Genomic DNA, 19,907 nt, shown 5'->3' on the forward strand with positions numbered 1-19,907 from the left:
CTATCTATCTGTCTATCTATCTATCTGTCTATAGTGTCTATCTGTCTGTCTATCTATCTGTCTATCTATCTATCTGTCTGTCTGTCTATCTATCTATCTATCTGTCTGTCTATCTATCTATCTGTCTATCTATCTGTCTATCTATCTGTCTATTTATACGTATGGTAACTAACCGAAATATTTCATATGACCCAACATTAGTTCAATGCCCTTTTGTCTTAACTGTGGCAGTCTGGTTGTCATTATTCTTGATGCTGTCAGTATGTTGCTTTGTATGTGTGATTGGCTGCACTGCATTATAGGGGGAGGTGTTGGGGGGGGGGGGGTCGTCTACGGCCGTCCAATTTCTCTGTCTCACACATGGGAGAAACAGCGACAGGAAATTCCCTCTTGCAGCAGCTCCAGGGTGAAATGATAAAGGAATAAAGAAATACAAACCAGATATCTTGTGCTTTATCATTCCACACCACTCTTTCTCCAGTTCTCTTTCACTCCCATCGTTTATTGCCAGAGGAAATACCACAAGAAGCGAGTTCGATAAAGCCAGCAGACCGTAGGTGGTCACGTCACTCAATCGCCAGCCGCCACAGCGCATCCTCATTAGAGAGGCTTGTGAGGAAACATACAGAAAAACTCATTTATTCTTAAGATGTTTGTGATTGTTGTGCAATCACAGAACTCAGACAGAGTGTAGACATCAGAAGCGGGCCTGTGTTTAGTTAGGAAATCACAGTGGTCCAGTCTCTGACGGCTGCAGATGCAGATTCACAGACAAGGACAAACAGTACTCAGCAGCACATGGCACAACTTTGGACAGCTGATCCCTGTAAGACAGGTTCATGCCTTAATCTGCTTATAGAACTCTTATGAAAGCCTATCCCTGTTGTCCATTATGAGAGGTCAGATTCAGTTTAAAAAAAAATAAAAAATCTCTAGAAGAGAAGAATTATATCTAAAACGGCGATCTATGACCCCTCTTCTGTTCTAGAGGGTCTTTTATGGTTCTAAAATCAGTGTGATTATACACACAATAAACCAAGAAAGGTTTCTTAACATTAAAATTGAGGCTTTCTTAACATATTACAACAATAAATTCTCTACACTCTCCTTGAAAATGCAAAAGGCGGCAATATATGAAAGTTAATTTATCCATATAATTCATTTGATTTCCTAAGCATCGCTTAATCAAAATGAAAGTTTTAAGACTGTATACATCAATTTCACTGTAATAAGATTGTAATGGCAACTGTTTAAATACAGCTTAACACAGGACTTTAAGAATGTCTTCCATTCTTGCATCGAAGGCATCTGGCATCCAATATTGTTCAGCAGTATGAGATGAGATGTGACTGTTTTTAATCAGCTGCAAAAAATCCACGGGAGGCACAAGTGTTCTCCAGTCGTTCTTTCACTCTATCCATCTCCGTTTTCTGATTGGTCTGTCTCTATAAAGGTTAGGATGGGGTTACACAGCATATCAACTTCACAATTGTCCTGGTTTTCATAAAAACCAACCAAACTCAGACCCCTACGCAAGGCACATTCTCTGTCGATGGCCAAGATTTGCTCCAGACTTGGGAAAGTTTCTCTATAACATCTTATGAAATGGCACTGAAATGTTCCATTCAATTATCAGAGCCACTGATTCTTCACGATCAACGTGGGCAAAGATCATAACGCTGCAAGATACAGTGTTTTGAAACCTCAACCCAACTCAGATGGTTTTTCACCATCGTAAATGATTACAACATAAACTTCTCAAATATTTTGCCAAAGTAAGGAATATACATTAAGTGCACTTTTGAAAGAGTAAAAAAAAAAAAAAAGAAAAAAAAAAAGGTAGACCGTAGCAGTGCCTATATTTTGCAGGAATAATTTGTTCCTGCTGTTGTGCCTTGTTATTTGGAGGAGTGCAGATGGCGTTTAGGCCTTTTGCATGCTGGAGGCTGAAGATTCCAAGTGAGGAAAAAAAGACAAATGACATGAGTCACCTCCTCCTCAATCTCTGACTTGGCATTTTGAGAATAACAACAGCAACACAACGCAAATGGATCCCAGATGATGGAGGTTAAAAGAAGGAGAGAAATGGATAAACAGACACACCGTGGGAGAGCCAAACACACAGGCAGTCACATTCGGTATGGCAGGCTACAGGTTGTTGCCTCCCGGTCCAAAAACAAGGAAATGGAGATTTGGACCAAGGTGGGTCATTCACTTGCACACATTAACCCACTCTGAAACTCTGCACTCCTCACAGAGCACGTAGCAGCACCAGTGGAAGCGGCAGTGACACCGTTCGCTGCGTGCCTGTTTGAGGATGTTGTGTCCGCGGCCGCAGCACAGCGACCCGCAGCCGTCCATGCTGGGGCTGCTCTTGTTGCAGATGCGACCCTGCGTGCCGAGCGAGTCCACCTCGGGCTCGTGGTCGCAGAAGTCAGGGGACTTCTCGAAGAACACTAACTCGCGCGAGATGCTGCGTCGCCGGCCTCTGAGCTGATCTGAGCCGGCGCTCACACCAGTTCGAGAGTTGAATACCCCGTTGTTCTTGTTCTGAGAGTTTATGAAGATGGCAGTCATAAATTTCTCCCGTAGCAGTGACCCCACCAGCCGGAATTCAGGAGAAACGTACCAGCAGGTCTTGAACTGGCAGCTGCCTGATGTGCCATGGCACTTGCACTTTCTTCTCATGTTGTCAGTAACTACCTGTTAAGGTCAAAAACATAATAAAAATAATATAGTATATGTGTATTTTAAAGTTAGTGATCAAATGCTTAACACCGTGTCCTAACCAGGAATGAGTGATCCAACAAGCAATTTGACAAGCACTAGTGATAGTGTCTACAATAAGAAAAAAAAGTTTGAGACAGTAGTTATCTATCTATCTATCTATTAAAAATCTAGTGACACATGCACCAAGTTCTTAAAATTGTACCCACATTGGTTTTTATATTTTTATTGAAAAATGTAATTACTCTAAGAGTCTACTGCAACCATAAAAATATATGTTTCTTACATCTTGAAACATGTGTACACAGTTTAATCATTATTTTCAAACATGTTTTAAATATATATTTTTTGAATGTATTTTTTTTTTTTTTTTTTACAAATATTATTAAATTATTAATTTATAAATATAATTATATTTTTGGGGAACATCCAAAAAAGTACCATTTTAATTCAGAAATTAAAAACATTTGGATGTATAAATTGCATTTGCATGTGTTTTTGGATAAATTAATAGATTAAAAAACAGTGTCATTGACCCACAATCCCAACCCAAAACTCCAATATACATTTATTTCACGCCCGTTTAGGACACAGTTGTCATTGTTTGAAAAACCATATAACGCAATACAGATTATTAGAAATGATTATTAGATTTGAACATATTAAAACCACACCTGTCTGCCCACTCTATTATTGTGAATCCGCATACGAGCGTGTATATCACGAGGAGATCCTCTGGAATCCAGCCAATCCCTAGAGAACCGTACGCCAACACGAACATCGTGACTGCAGCCTCCCCACTCCCAGCTGTCCTGTGACGTTGTGACCTCATCTGGTAAGGGTTTGAGGAGACTGATGGGGTGGGACGAGCGCAGATTGGCCGGCAGACCGCCCTGGAGTGAACTGAACTCAGGTGTGTTCTCTCCTGCACCTGCTATGGACACTCCACTCCTCTGAAAAGTCTGAAGTTGGAGCTGGGTTAACTTGAGACGGATTTTGTCATCGTCCAGGTGACGTTTAGCCTCGCAACCACACCCGCGCAACTTACCGAGGCTGCAGGCCGAAGCCACCGAGTGCATGACACCTGCAGCCAGCAGCGACAGCGAGAAGGCGCTCTCTCGGAAACCTGGCATGAAAGAGAGCACTTTTAAGGGCCGTTCACACCAAGGACAATTAGACAATGATAAGACAATTACGTGATCTAGGACCTGTACACTGCGTGTGCCACTGTAAAGACTAAGGCTGCATCCGAAATCGCATACTTCCCTACTATATAGTAGCCGAAAAACAGTATGTGATAAAAGAAGTATGTCTGAATTTACGGTACTCATAAAAGTGGAGGCAAAAGGTATCCGGATGACCTAACTGCCGGCGAGATTCTGAAGCGAGCATTCGATGGACACTTTACTCTCCCATGAGGCCACGGGAGAGGATTTATGAATGGCAGTGAAGTGATGTACAGTAACTGTAGGTCACATGATAATGACAGCATGGTTAATGTAGTATGTGCAGATTACATTCATACTACACACACTTATACTACATAGAACATACTTTTTTAGCAGCTGTGAAGTAATTACTTATTCAAAATAAGTACCTACTCAACAGAGTACGCGATTTCGGACGCAGCCAATGTCTATACCTCACAGCCTCATTTTCATCCTCATTAAATTCAATGTGGCGTCTAACCTGAATAAGCTGTGCTGCAGTTTTGTCGTCTGCCTCTTTAAATGTTTAAGAATTTTAAAGTTGGATGGATTCTGATTGGCTGTTTTTTTTCTTTTCTGAAAAGTGATTCCAATGATATAGTTCCTCTGTGACGTTATAGTTGTGGTGTGCCCACTATTAAATTTAGAACGATTTTTAAAACTATCTTTATAGTTATGGTCCTTAGTGTGAATGGGCCTTTACATAGCAAATAAAACCGCCAAGAGAGTAAACAGAGCCTTAAGAAAGTGAAGTGCGCACGAGCCAGCTGGTGATATAATTATCTATAATGATCTTTATCTAAAATCTCATAAAATATGTTTTCCATGGCGCAAATGCGTTAAACAATGACTCAACGCTGATATTTGCCTCTCTGGCATTTGTAGCATTTCAATGCCCGGATTATGACTGTATTGGCTCTCTCTACAACTTCAACTTCAGCACTTCCCATGCCCCTTTTGCCATCCACTCACCCCTGTTGAGAATGGCACTCTGATGGGGCAACTTGCCATGGTTCTCCAAGGAGGAGCAGTTCCAGCGCTGGTCTCTGAGCTGGTGTTGGCATTCGTGAATAGCAACCTGAATGCCCTGCAGAGCAGAGGCTGTGACATCAGGGCTGCGCACACACAGACGCATCTGTTTTTTGGTCAGGCCAGCCAGTCGTAAACACACTGCGTTGGGGGTAAGCACTGGCTCTCCTGCCACCTTCAGGCCAAGGATGTCATTGCCCAGCACCCTGAGAAAGGAGAAAATTAATTTTATAGCAGTGATATCATTATGAAGTAACACCGCATGCAGTAAATATTGCAGAAGGCTGGTGTTACTTAGCATCACATGTGGTCTTTTTTAAATGACTCACATATGTGAAGAAATTATGACAATGAATTCAGTCATTAGCGAGACGCAGGAAAGATTGTAAAAGGAATGGATGTTTTTATGGTGCCATATTCATTTCAAATAATATGATCAATACATGCTTACTGGAACATTTTAAATATGGCAAAGAAAAAAGTGACAAATTCTAGAGATTCAGCAGTTGGAAACACTTGTGTGCTCAAGTGCCCTGCCACTCAAACAAGGCTGTGACCTTGCAAGAGGCATACATAAAACATCTATGAATATTCAAACGCCCTGGTTTCTATCAGTGTCTTGGCATGCCTGAGGATAATCTGATGAGAAAATGACTATATGGAAAAGATTTGTGGCAAGTATTACATCCAAATCATAACACACTGATGTTAATAAATACTTTATGCCCACTGACAGTTTTGAGAAAAGTGAGAGAGCTTACATAAGTTTCACAGTTACAGTAAAATTAAAACTCTTTCTGGTAACAGTTACCAGAATTGTGTCTATTCTATTAGTAGGAAAACCAAAATGAATTGTTGTTACTATTAAAACGAGTGAAACAGGTACCAGCAACAGTTGGAATACAACCGAACAGTATCTGAACTACAGATTCCCATTTATTCAGTGCCAAGCAAGCATGTGCCATTTGTTACCAGTAACAATGGAGGAGTCACTTGTCTAGTAGCAAAGGAATAAGTACTATGTAAATAAATCAGTAGCCTTTTATTGACTTGAAAATTATATACTTGGAAAAAACAATGATTAAAAACAAATACTAGTAACATTAATATAGAAGTTACAGTTATACTTTATTTTAAGGTGTCCTTGTAACAGTGTAATAATACATTTAAGTAATATTAATTAACCACATGTACTTACTAGGGTTGGGATTAGTTGCATGTAATTATGCATAATTTATAGTAATTACTACTTTAGAAACTACATGTAACCTGTAACACAAAGGACACTGTAAAACAAAGTGTTACCGAAGTTACATTAAAATAGATACTAGATGGTTTTAGATATAAGTAGTTTACTAAGGAGGTTACTAGTTTTAGATAGCCTACTGTTACACGTTACCTGACATATTTTATTAAATAATAATAGCTAATAATCATGCAAATGACAATTTGAGGCTATTGTACATAATCATATTTTTGAATCCCTGGCTTTCCAAAACAAACATGATTTACTCCAGCAGATCCCATGAAAGGGATCTACCTTTCTACTTACGTGAACGCAGGTGACAGAAGCGCAGCAGTCACAATCAGGACTCGTCCCAAACACTGTCTGTGAGGTAACTCCATTGCGCTGAAAGCTTTTCTCGACGGGACATTAAAACACCTGTGGGATCGCTTTATGGGCGAACTGGAAATGACTTTTGTGCGAGGAGCGGAGTTGAGCAAGCAGCATTTGATGAAGCTTGGGACTGGAGCGTGTATGTCACTGAGGAGGAGGGGGCGCCGTCGGGGTGGGCAAACATCGCCTGAGGCGCTTGTTTTTAAACACCATGAAAAAGTGGCGAGGCCTGTCAAATTCTCCATATTCCTGAAACTGCATGTAATGTGATCTCTACCAATATTATTCATGCTGAATGAGTATAAATCTGGCAATGAATAAATAAATTATTGGTTGTTTTCAGTATCCTGTAGTCCAACACTGCCTCAACTAATGGAAGCAATATTGACAACATTGACTATATAAATCTCGTTTTGTATCAAGTGCATTGAACAACACGTGACTGACAATAGACATGTTATCAATGGTAGCTATCTATTTTTACCATCCATTTCTTTTTTTTTACAACCATTGGATTAGCCTATAGGCTACCACAACCTATTTTTTTTTAATTGGTTGTATTTATTTCTACTTTTTACACAACAAAAACATTAAATTGATTATAATTTTGTTTAGCCTATTATTACTAGGCTATTTGTGCCATTACATTTATAAACAGCGATTGTCATCTTTGTTTTGGGCAATTTAACACGTTCCTTGTTGATCACTTGAAAATAAATGGCTGCTATGTAAAAAGTAATTTATGCCAACCACATATAATATGCAATTTGCTTTACATGTGATTACTGTTGTTTCCTGTTAAAGTATTGTAATGGCATTCTCGGGTGCCGTTTTTGAAGAACCCCCAAATGATGCCATGTAGGCTATCGGTATATACCGATACCTGATTAAATAGAAAAGTATAATTCAGGTAAATAAATAAACAGTCAATTAAAAAAATTAAATAAGATTTTAGCTTTAATTTTGAAGTAGGCTAGGCTATCATTCATTTGGTGCCCAATGACAATCTGCAATAAATTCATTTCCGTTTTTTGTTTAGTTTTTTTGCACTTTGAATTGAATTAATGATGAACATTTGAGTTGAAACTATGCAAACTCATTAAATCGAGTAAATTTACATTAATTGATGGTGTACACTGCCTCTAGTGTGTAACGTGATGCATCGCTGTTACACTTCTAGAACTTGTCCGTCGTCAAGTGCTACATTTGCAGGCTGTTAATTTTTATAGGCTATTGTCCGCTGTCTATTTCTGTTTTTTTTGTTTTGTTTTTGTTTTTTTACAGTGTAGGCCTATTATCTGACCTGCAATACTGCAGAACTTGTGAAAAGACATTTTGCTACCCCGTAAACATGTATGTCAACTATAAGCTAAACTAGACTAAGAGTCATTCATATAGGCTACAATGAGCAGGGCAGCAGCAGGCAGGCGTGCGACTCTTCTCGAACAATGCGAGGTGCGTGTGCGACTGTGCGCGTTCATGTGTCCGCCCATCCTCCCACTCCGAATCAGTTCAACAGTTCACCGTGCAGCCCTAGTGACGTTTCACTTTAATTAGGCCCACATTCATCATTTTCCCCGACACTCTTAATGAGAAGGCTTTGCTGACTGTTGCTGCCGGAGATAGCCTAGAGCACTACTGGAAAATAGACTTATTTCGTTTGTTTGTCTACACGTCTGAGTTTGTGCGTATAATTAGTCCCATAACTGACCATGATGGAGAGGTTTTTGTCAAGACTCATTGAAAGGGATGCGCAATTACATAGTGGGCCAACAAATTATGCATAATGCACATAATAAGTTTGTTCAATATACAAGCTGTCAGTGTTTTTATTTTTTTTTCTAGTTGAGACGTGATATGATAGCCTACAAGAAGACTCGAACACTGAATGTATGGATAAACCAGAATTTTTAAGGCATTAGCAGTTTACAAGATTAAGGGATTATCGTGTTGGTGGTCAGATATGCACTATGCGCAGCAGGTGAAAAAAAAACTCTTTAACTGACCCTATAGGAGCATCTTGCGTCTTATCTTTATTAATATTACTATTAACAGTAGTAGAATTGGGATTAATGTCACGAAATTGAGTTAAATCCACCCTTAACCATACTTAACACAGAATCCTGACAACAGTTCTTGGTTTTGGGCTAATCACCTCCTGGAAGATCAATTCTTGTATTGGAGCTAATCACCTCTATTCCTCTTCTTAAGCTCTGGCAATGAAAAGTGCATTAGCATTTTGCCATGGCGTGTATATCTAAGTGGCTTAAAAAGTGATTTGAAGTTGATTTGTATATAAAAGGCGTCCCTTTAACCGGATTGCCGCTAATCTGCGCCGCATCGCATGAGTGTTTCAGGAAAACCTGTTTAAGATCCTTCAAGAGTATAAGAGCAGGCTAAGCCCAGAAAAGCAGCCCTCATTAAATACCACTAACAAAAGCGCACTTCCTTCAGTTAGCCATTTACTTCAATCCCTCAGAGAAAAAAGTGCGCACTCTTTCTCTTTCATGGCGACATCAAACACCTTATATGCTTAAAACACGTTGATTTAATATTTGCCACTTGATCATATTTCTTTGTGCAGACGATAGCATATCACAAATGTATGGAGTCAAAACTGACAGCAAGATACTATTTTATTCGTGCCTTTAGTGACCATATGCGATCAAGTGAGGTCTGCAGTCCAGATGGTGAACAGTTTTATCATGACTATTTCTCCTGTGGTGTCACACTGTAAACTCAGATGTGTTGAGTTATTTATCTGTAACAATTTCTTATTTTATTCGTTGTCGCAAACGACGAAGAATGGCCTATTAGACGACTGGGAGTGTTGTAACACCATCAGTGTAACCAATTAGAAATGACCTTGCATGGGGTTAAATTACTATTAGAAGATGTAAGACTCTGAAAACAATTAAAGATTTATAGAATTAATTTTGAGGTTAAAAGGTGTGTAACATCGTCTGTATAGTTGTTACCTATAGCCTATATTTTATAAAATGTTGGGCATTTATTTACCTTTGAATTAAATGATTAAAATGAAATGAGGATGGGGTGGTGATGGAATAATTAATTTGAACAAATTAATTTGATAACCATCATAAATAAATGTGCACAATTTACGTTTACTGTTACAATCAACGTATCGTTCCAACCCAACATCCCTCATTGAAGTTGACGTTAATTTACACAGTTTAGTGATAAATTGTAGACATCTAACCCATTTAATTTGTAGCAAACAGGCATATGCATAAATATATACAAATTTGAGACACAACACAAAAAAGTAGTTGTTTGAAACAAAAGATTGTTACACTCTCCGGTCAATCCTCATTTAAAATGAGAAACTGAAGCAGCATTAGCACTGCCCCGTGTCTTTAATATTCTCCTTTTCATTTAGCCCAGATTTTTGACCATAATCATAGCATGACGTTTCCACTTGATGTGCTTTATTCAGGCTAAAGTACTAACGGGTGAGTGCAGAGCGCAAGCATGGACATCTATAAAAACACTTTTTACGCGCAAAGAGGGAGGAGACGCAGTTAAGGGAGTAATGCATGCACTCCGGGTAAAAAAAAAAAAAAAAACAGTTTAGATGTTTCATATTCCCTTCTTACAGTAACCGTGTCGAGACAGCATCCACGCAGAAGGAACTGCAGACACAAATGGCGCGCGCGCGCACACTCACTGCAATGAGAAGGAATAAATCTGCTCTGCATATATTGAAGACGCCTGAAGGAACTGTATTTTATATGATTTCGCTTGAATGTATCTGAGGAATCTCTGGACGAGGATTACAAAATGATATGTAATTTAAAGCGCCTATAACGGATCTTTTCTTCATCTCCTCTCCTTTATGTCGGGTTTTGCCTCCTGTATTCATTGTGCCCAATGAGAAGAATTAAGCTATCCGTCCATTCAGTTCCACTCAAAAGGAGGGAGGAAAAAAAACAGAGGGAGATGAGAGCAGCAAATCCCTTTTTTATTCATCTTGTAGCGTTCAATAAGTGAACAATGTGTCGCCTATCAGTCACCGAGGGGATCAGGTCTTCGGGACTGTCCCACGCGCTCAGTGCTGTGAGCAGAGCATCACTAACACACAGACTGTAAGAGCAGCAGCAGCAGCAGTTGCACTGGCATCCCATCCAGGACCCTTTCTGTGACTTCTACACTGATTTTATGAATAAACATTGACCCGCGCTGTCAGTCGCACTGGAATGTGGAGTGGTAAGTGGATGCGTAATGCAACCAAATTGCTTGTTTATTTATTATTATTATTTCATTTTAGAATGTCAAAAATAAAGGTTCTTTATAGCACCAAAAATCATTTTGGACAGTATAGGGTTTCGTGTGTTGCTATATGGTTCTTTGGAGACTAAAAAGTTCTTGATGTTGGGTTCTTTAGATAAGCATTAGTTCTTTAAAACATCATATGGTGTTCGAAAGAACTAAAGAAATGTATGGCATCTGGACTATATTGGCTCTAAACCTTTAACGTTTTTTTTCTTTATAAGTGTAGACTATTTTTAGTTGAGCCACATACAGAATCCTGACATTATTTTGATATTCGTGTAAAACTTCATACACATATGTAAACAAAAGCGTATTTCAATAGGCTATAATAAAATTCGCCATGCGCTAAAAGGCTAAAATAAAACATAAATCTCATCATTTTATTGCACTACACTAATTATTTTGCTATTTTTATTAATTTCAAAATTGTTACGATGCTCACCAGCTCCTTTAATATAGAAAGACATAACATAGACTGACATCGTTTATTATTGCAGGAATGTCATTTGAGGTTAATTGGTTAACTTTGCCCTTTCAGATATCATGCGGGTCCTCGCGTTGCTTCTCGCAGTCAAAGCGGCATGTGTCCTCCTGGTCTCCTCTCTCACTGGCACAGGGGCGGTCAACAACAGCGGCCGGTGGTGGTAAGATACAGCAGGCCTTTAATATATATAGCTACTATGACATTTAGTGTCATGTATATAAGATATAGTTGTATAGCATGTACATCCTAGAATGTGAATAATTAGTGCTTTTTCTTTTGGCTGGTGCACAGTGTCTATGATAAATATCTAAGTCTCTTAGATACTTAGTGCATGATACAGTAGTAGGCCCGAATTAAACAATCAATATTAGACAAGCTAAAGATTTATAACGTCATTCCGTTGTTTGAAGTGAAACGCTGTGTTAGCATGCGAAGAGCATATGCGGAGCTTCATTGTTATTTTATTTTATATAGGCCATATAAAAAACATATTATTAATATTATAAGTATATTATTGATATATTATAAGTCAAACTAATTTCCCAAATAAATGAATGCATTCTCAGCCTGTTTACTCAGAGCCACTGCTTGCGTGCGCGCGCGCGCTCTCTCTCTCTCCCTCACTCGGTTTCTCTCTGTCATTTTGACAGTGTGGCTTGAACACGGGACAAGATTTTTCAATCCAATGTGGGATAAATTAAATGCGGATTTATTTTATGGCTGGGAGCAGTTCCTTTCCAGGTCGTTTTCAGGGTCGAATTCGTGTAATGTGCTGAGCGTTCCGGAGTAGGTTAAAACTAGACACGACATATGAGCCAAAGCCTTAAAGCTGTACGTATATGGCATAATAGCGATCAAAGGGGAATTAAAAATTAAAAATGATAAACGCTGATTGATACACTACAAAGGACGAAGTTCTTCTTTCTTCTTCCTTCTTTTATCTATATAAATAAGTGTATATATTATTTTATATTATAATTAATTTGATTATATATATATATATATATATATATATATAGGCCTATATATATATATATATATTAAAATGATATATAGCTATACATATAGGCTATACATATTTAGCCTATCTCACAAACCAAAAAGGCAAATAAACAGAATAAATGAGAATCTTATAATAAAATGGTCTAAAGCCCCAAGACCTTACAAAGTTTTAGCATTTCAGTCCATTCAGATGAGAAATGGCCTTTTTCCAACTTACCAAAGTCAATTTTTCGTTTTCTCCACCAGGGGTATTGTGAATGTGGCATCCTCAGGCAATCTCCTCACCAACTCTAAGAATGTACAGTTGGTGCTGGACCCAAGCTTGGCGTTGTTAAGTCGTCGTCAGAGAAAACTGATCCGGCAAAACCCTGGCATCTTGCACGCCATTGCAGCAGGCCTGCATACAGCCATCAAGGAATGCAAATGGCAGTTTCGTAACCGGCGCTGGAACTGTCCGACCACCCACAGCCCCAACGTCTTTGGCAAAATTGTCAATCGAGGTGAGCATGGCTTCTCAGAGTGGCAGTATGAAAGCTTTAAACGATGTGCGATTAAACACTGTTCATATCTCATACAGTGAAATAAGAGAATATATAATTACACATTAATATTATCTGGATGGAGTCGAGATTGTAAGTTGTGCTTATTGTTTTGTTAGGTTGCCGTGAGACTGCATTTGTGTTTGCCATCACAAGTGCTGGTGTTACTCACGCTGTGGCTCGGTCCTGCTCTGAGGGGGCCATTGAGTCCTGCACCTGCGACTACCGGCGCCGAGGTCCTGGAGGGCCAGACTGGCACTGGGGAGGCTGCAGCGACAATGTGGAATTTGGCAGGATGTTCGGACGAGAGTTTGTGGATTCCAGTGAGAAGGGCAGAGATCTACGGTATTTGACCAACCTGCACAACAATGAAGCAGGAAGAATGGTAAGAGACCCCTTAAACACTCACCTCTCCGAGGCCATTTGTCTCATCAAATTACCAGTATGTCAGAAATAGATTTATCAATAAATGGATTTTCCCAAAGTACAGATGGAAAGCTACTAAAATAACAGTTTTATCAGTTCAAAATGTGCAGAATTTCAATATAAATGTCCAGAATTTCAATAGAAATGTATAAATTAGTGCAGTATTTGCTGTTGTTGTTCTTGTATTCAACAGATTCATTCATTTTCTCTCCTCTCCCCACAGACAGTCGCATCAGAAATGCAACAAGAGTGCAAGTGCCATGGGATGTCCGGGTCCTGCACTGTGCGAACGTGCTGGATGAGACTGCCCAGCTTCCGCGTAGTGGGAGACTTTCTTAAGGACCGTTTCGACGGGGCATCCCGAGTCGTGTACGGCAACAAAGGCAGCAATCGTGCATCCCATCGAGCCGACCCCCGCCACCTGGAACCGGAGAATCCAGCACATAAGCTCCCTTCGGTTCGGGACCTGGTCTACTTTGAAAAGTCGCCCAACTTCTGTTCTTACAATGGCAAAACAGGCACGCATGGCACATCGGGACGTACCTGCAACAGTTCCTCGCCGGCGCTGGATGGGTGCGAGCTGCTGTGTTGTGGAAGGGGATACAAGACTCGAATGGAGCAGGTCACAGAAAGATGCCACTGTACTTTCCACTGGTGTTGTCACGTGAGCTGTCTCAACTGCACCAGTACACAGACTGTCCATCAGTGTCTATGATGAACAAACACAACAAACTGAGAAACTAGAGACAAAGGGTCCCAAGCTGGGTAAAAAAAGGGGCCACTGGGGTATCTGGAGGTTATAGAGCAGTGGTTCTCAATTCCAGTCCTCGTGACCCACTGCTCTGCACATTTTGTATGTCTCCCTTATTTAACACACCTGAACCAGATCATCAGCTCATTAGGAGAGACTCCAAGACCTGAACTGAGTGTGTCAGATAAGAGAGACGTACAAAATGTGCAGAGCAGTGGGTCACGAGGACTGGAATTGAGAACCACTGTTATAGAGGAATGAATAAACATGTTGAGTTTAAATACTGGAGAAAAGAGACAGGATGGCAAGGTTAAAAGGGACTAAACACAATCTGTTGCTTGAATAGGCAAGTATATTCAATGTATTAACTACTGAGAACAGTTTAAAAGTTCATGAGCAGAACTCTTAGCTGATGGTAGGTCTTGAAAGACAATATTTTGGTGATGTTACTACAGCATAGGGCTTCAAATCGTAAGAAATGGGTCGACTGCGCAACTATGAGCAGGAAAAAGCGTTCATGTAGGCCCCGTTTAAAATTTAGGGTGCTGAACCACCAGTCCTGAGGTTCTAGCTTGTCTTTTCCTCTCCTGATCTCCATCTCTGGTACTCTGGGGAACATAGAAGCTAGAAAGTAGTAACTGGACACAGTTTGACAGATGTTCCTGTGGTTAGCGAACCACAAGCATGCTCTCTCATAAACCAGTGCAAAATTCTAACAAGAGGGCGGTTCTTTAAAATATTTTAGCGTTTTGTTTTCTTTAGCTGCAGTCCTACTCGTCTCACATAAAACTGTGTGAAGTGCTTCTCAAGGGATGGGGCTTCCTTTTCCGATTACTATGTAGCGGAATCCCGAACTCGGCCCAACCTCTCGTGATTTCCCATTCGGACCTGCCATACTTCCCGTCATTGCTTTGAGTCTCCTGCCATTTTTTAATACCATTTATTATTATGTGGTATACCATGTTATTGTACTGATGGAAAAGTATTGGGAACAGAAAAATTAAGATTGACCTGAGATTGACTCGTCGATTCAGCTTTGACAGAAGTATGTTTACTATTACAGAAGAAGACTTCTGTCAGAAGTTGTCAGACACTACATCGATTACGCACAAGTACATGCTAGTTTTAAAAAAGTGTGTAAAGATAATCCTGTAAATGCCCTACTACCTAGTTTACAGTGGACAAACAGTTCACATTTATGTTTTTGAAAGAGCCACAATTATGGAAACTGTATTTTGTATATCAGCTAACATGACCAAAATGTTGTAAATATTATAAATAGATATGATCTATATATTTATGCTGCAACTTGCAATGTGAGAAAATGACTTAATCTGAAAGTGGGGTGAATACACTATTATTATTTACAATTTTATGAGTAATTCCATCCAGTTGTGTGCTAACTTATACAGATGATCACAAATGGATGATCAAAACGAGGCCACATACATCTCAGAGACATGATTACTTTGTCAAATGCCTGATTTGCTTGTCTCTTGACACTTGTGTTTTACATGCACTGAACACCATCTTTTAATATTGTGAATGAAAAGTATTTATTATTGTATGATGGCTTTTTTTGTTAGAAAAAGGTAAAAACGCTGATAAAATGAAATATTTTAGCTCAGTTTAGAAAAGTTGTTTTCATATAGAGTAATAGCACAATAAAGTTTATATTTTCATTATCTGTGTTTTCAGAGAACCCCTCATTTCCTAACACTGCTCACAGTTGAGCAGAATAACAGGTTCGTCTTTCATATGTTCCACAGAATATTCTCCTCAGCTTAGTTTATGATCTATCAATCATTTCTCAGAACCACAACCTGGTATGACAGGGTATGTCTAAAGCACTTAACCTAAAATCAACAATGTGAGTGTGCAAAGTATATCCGTTCCTCTAAACATCATTCCCACCACCAAAAGCACAAGACCAGCCCTCTTCATCGAACAGTTAAGCACCCTAAATCCACAGTAACCGCTGAGGGAATTTGGGCAGTGGTGTAACACAGCGTTAAATCTGTATGTTTTCAAAACACTAGCGGTTTTGCTTCACTTACTTAATATCAGAAACAAAATAAAGAAATGGTATTAGAAATAATGACAGGCTGCGTTGTCCCCGCCCTGCTGCCGAGGCCAGCGCGACCGCAAGAGTTTGGATGAAGGCAGAAGATTCTTTCTCTCACCCACCGCAACATATCGCAGGGCCACAGAAGGTCAGCCAGACGGAGTGCAGCACCGCTGTAGTCGTCACATCCGCATCCCAGAACACACAGCGATGGGAGAGGATGAGAGGAGAAATAGGATCTGGAATGCTGACAGGATAAATGAGAAAAGCTCACAGATAACTGATGGAAAGAAAAGGAAAAAAAACATAGATTAAACATTTTTATGATATAAAATACTAATTTTAAAATGTTTTTGAAAGTCTTTTATGATCACCAAGACTGCATTTATTTGATGAAAAATACAGTAAAAACAGTAATATTGTGAAATATTGTTACATTTTAAAATAAATGTTTTTTATTGTGATATATTTTAAAATGCAATTTATTCCTGTGATGGCTAAGATGAATTTTCAGCATCATTACTCCAGTCTTCAGTGTCACATGATCCTTTAGAAATCATTCTAATATGATGATTTACTGCTTATTATAAATGTTGAAAACAGTCCTGCTGCGTAATATTTTTGTGGAAACCGTCATACACTACCACTCAAATGTTTGAGGTAAGACTTTTAAAATAATCATACTTTTATTCCAAAAGGATTGAATTGATCAAAAGTGACAAAGACATTTATAATTTTACAAAAGACTTCTATTTTAAAATAAATACTGTTTTTTTTTTTGTTAAACTTTCTGTTCATCAAATATTCCTGAAGAAATGCACCATGGTTTCCACAAAAATATTAAGCAGCAAAAACTGTTTTCAACATGAATAATAAGAACCATCATTAACAATTGAGCAGCAATAATAATTGGTCAAATCTGAGCATTAAATCAGCATAATGATTTCTGAAGGATCATGTGACACTGAAGACTGGAGTAATTCAGCTTTGCAATCACAGGAATAAATGTAAAAAAAATAAAAATATGAAAGGGAAATTTAAAATTGCAGTAATATTTCACAATATTACAATTTTACTGTAAAATAAAAAACTAATTTTTTAATCAAATAAATGGAGCCTGGTGAGCATAAAAGACTTAAAAAAAAAAAAAAAATCTGAATTATTCCAAACTTTTGACTGGTGGTGAAGTTATACGAGACAAAAACAATGCACTTTATACTTTCTTCGAAAGCCGTAACCTTGTGGGCTGCACTTCTACATATTGCATAGTAGCGCCTCCGACGATCTGAGTTTGAATCTCAGCTCGATGTCCAATCACAGTACTTTCACTTCCTGTCTCAATTCAACTGTCTTAATAAACCCAAACACGCCAAAAAATATATAACTAAAAAGCTTCCCTACTTGAATGGTAAGTAATACTGAATAAAATAGAAATAACAAATTAAACTGATCTTTGACTTTACAGGAAGTTTCTGTATGCATGTGCATTATAAGGCAAAATAATGAAACAATACGAAGCATTAATAAAAATGGTAAAGATATAGTGAGAATAAGGAGAGAAGGATAAAAAAAGGGGATAAAGAAGCAAAGTCAGGCTGCATTCCCAGGCACTGGTGGGATGAGGGAGGCGGAGGGTGGAGGGCTACTGTCATTGTGGGAGTGCTGAAGAGTCACTGATAATTAGCTCAATTAGTGACAAAGGCAGTGTAATAAATACCGACTTAGTGTCTGGGTCCCTGCTGTCCACTCTCTACACGGCCTGTGATGCAGCCAGGGACTGACGGACAATTCATTAAACCGACAAAATACCCCACCGTCCAGGCGTGACGCTGCGAGTTAGCCTCCTACAGGCCCGGCCCATTGTTCTAATTGTCTGGGTTGGAGTCGCTTTCTGGCCATCTCCTCCTCGCCCCCTCCTTCGTCCTCTTCTTTCAAAAAACCCAAGGAGTTAATGCCCCTACCTAACTCTGTAAGTAGGTGATCGGCAGGTTGGGGGAAAGAAAAAAATGGAAAGAGTTACTCGTGAGGGAGGGGTGCAGTGGGATTAGGGTCCGAGGGTTGCCCGGGAGTGTGAAGACCGGCCCCGATCGGAATGTCGTAGAGATGAGTCCAGAAGCTCGGATGCGGGACAAAGCGAGAGTTAATTAGGAAAGATTGAAGGAGTTGGCGACAATGGGCCGCCACCCGAGTCGAGATGAAATTGCTTCCGCGGATTATTGGGGAGCGAGTGTGTGGGTTGTGGAGATGTGTGCGCCGGGAGGGGTTCGAGCAGGCTTGGATTGATGGCTGCCCCTCTGGTTAGGGAATAGGGGACAGGGGAGGCTGACCGGCTGTTCCCACAGTCTGTTCTGCAGCAGCCACCTTTGACACACGGGCCTGCCAGGCGGCAAGTAGGGAGGGAGGCTGGGAAAGGGAGGCATCTCGAAACACAAGAAAAAAATAAATTCATTTCTCTTTCAATGCCAATAAGGAGCGTGATGGACACATGCAACCGACGAGTCAAAAAGCACAAAGTCGCAGATTGCGATAGATGCAAAACCGCAAGCTGAAAACTCTTTAACACTCTACATCTCTATTTAGTAACACGGTCGAGAGGGTTTATGAATTGCCGTTTTCCTTAATTGGAGCGCTCTGCTCTTTTTCCAAAACTGAGCAATAAAGTTTTAATTCGATAAGTGCCCTTGAGAGTCTCTGAAGAACTTCGAGAAACTTAACCTTCCAGTCGTGGTTTGAAGCTAATAGAATAATGGCAAAAAATTAAATCACTTGATAAAAATCCAAAACAAAACCTCACTGGGTTGGACTGAGTAAGAGTTTGGCTAAGCGATGTTGTTGTAGAATGACTACTTTCCATTCGAGGAAAGAAAAGAGTCACTTTAAACTCAAAGGAACAGTACAGCAAACAGGTACATGATATATGGACCACAAAAAAACAACGTGGCAAGCAGCTTCTTCCAAAAATTCTGGGAGATTGTTTTCCCTCTAAGCTGGGGGCCTATTCAAAGGGTTGAGGAACAGGCTGACGGGCAAAATGGACCAAAGAAATGGAATGTGAGCAAAGTTCGAGTCACCGTGCTGAATAGAGCACAGTGGAGCAGTGGTCACATGCAGGGCTGATGCAGTGTGGGCGCATGGGTTCAACAGAATGTGTGGATTTTGCACAAACCCAAAGAGGGAGGAAAAAACACTGGTACCTCAAGACAAGAATCCCAACATTCTTTAGTGTCAGCCCTGATGAGAATGGTTTCGGCAGCGCAGCATGCCTGGGATTATGCGCGTCTACGAGTGTGTGTGATAATTGCGAGGTGTGTAAGTGTGGTTGTGTGTGGATCTCGGAGTGCCTGGGCATGGCAGCTGGGAAGCAGGCAGAATCCAGGAGATTTGAACCCTACATGCTGCCTGACCCTCTCAGCAGATGGTGGCTCCAGAGAAACTGCCATCTTACATCACAAAGGCTCTAGTCTTGTAACATCTCCATCATGCGCTCGTACTCTGCCTTGCAACTGCTCCTTGAGGAGGAGAAATGTTAAAGATGACAGGGCATTAGTTGGCATCATTGTTTAGAAATCATAATGCAATTAGATGTATGATCACTGATCTAATAGATCATTTGATTTGATTCATATGGGCACAACTTTAATTTAAAGGGATGGTTCACCTCAAAACGAAAATTGTGTCGTCATTTTTACTTCAAACCTGAATGACTTTCCTTCTTCCGTGGAACACAAAATAAGATATCTTGAAATATGCGGTCCATGGGGTCCA

The 19,907-nt window shown here is 39.8% G+C and overlaps 2 protein-coding genes across 3 annotated transcripts; one reads left to right on the forward strand and one right to left on the reverse strand.

Annotated features, from left to right (window-relative positions):
• Positions 1-1,132: 1,132 nt before the first annotated feature.
• Positions 1,133-19,651, reverse strand: wnt10b (wingless-type MMTV integration site family, member 10b). Of its 2 annotated transcripts, XM_081386977.1 has the most exons (8): positions 19,588-19,651; positions 16,265-16,422; positions 13,870-14,035; positions 13,073-13,747; positions 12,579-12,758; positions 4,908-5,170; positions 3,402-3,853; positions 1,133-2,703 (listed from the first exon to the last, which is right to left on the reverse strand). In XM_081386977.1, exons 6-8 carry the CDS (start codon positions 5,068-5,070, stop codon positions 2,212-2,214), a joined length of 1,107 nt encoding a protein of 368 aa, XP_081243103.1. In that variant the 5' UTR covers positions 5,071-5,170; positions 12,579-12,758; positions 13,073-13,747; positions 13,870-14,035; positions 16,265-16,422; positions 19,588-19,651; the 3' UTR covers positions 1,133-2,211. The 2 variants fall into 2 exon arrangements, with proteins under 2 accessions (XP_081243103.1, XP_081243104.1); XM_081386978.1 differs by lacking the exons at positions 12,579-12,758; positions 13,073-13,747; positions 13,870-14,035; positions 16,265-16,422; positions 19,588-19,651 and adding an exon at positions 6,517-6,649 and having other exon boundaries at positions 2,077-2,703.
• On the forward strand, positions 10,720-14,139 carry wnt1 (wingless-type MMTV integration site family, member 1). The gene is made up of 5 exons (XM_081386976.1): positions 10,720-10,809; positions 11,414-11,519; positions 12,608-12,861; positions 13,020-13,285; positions 13,550-14,139. The coding sequence occupies exons 1-5, from the start codon at positions 10,800-10,802 to the stop codon at positions 14,039-14,041; spliced, it is 1,128 nt and encodes a 375-aa protein (XP_081243102.1). The 5' UTR covers positions 10,720-10,799; the 3' UTR covers positions 14,042-14,139.
• Positions 19,652-19,907: the final 256 nt, after the last annotated feature.

Source organism: Scardinius erythrophthalmus, assembly GCF_964197995.2.
Source record: "Scardinius erythrophthalmus genome assembly, chromosome: 15".
In the NCBI taxonomy this organism is placed as follows: domain Eukaryota; kingdom Metazoa; phylum Chordata; class Actinopteri; order Cypriniformes; family Leuciscidae; genus Scardinius; species Scardinius erythrophthalmus.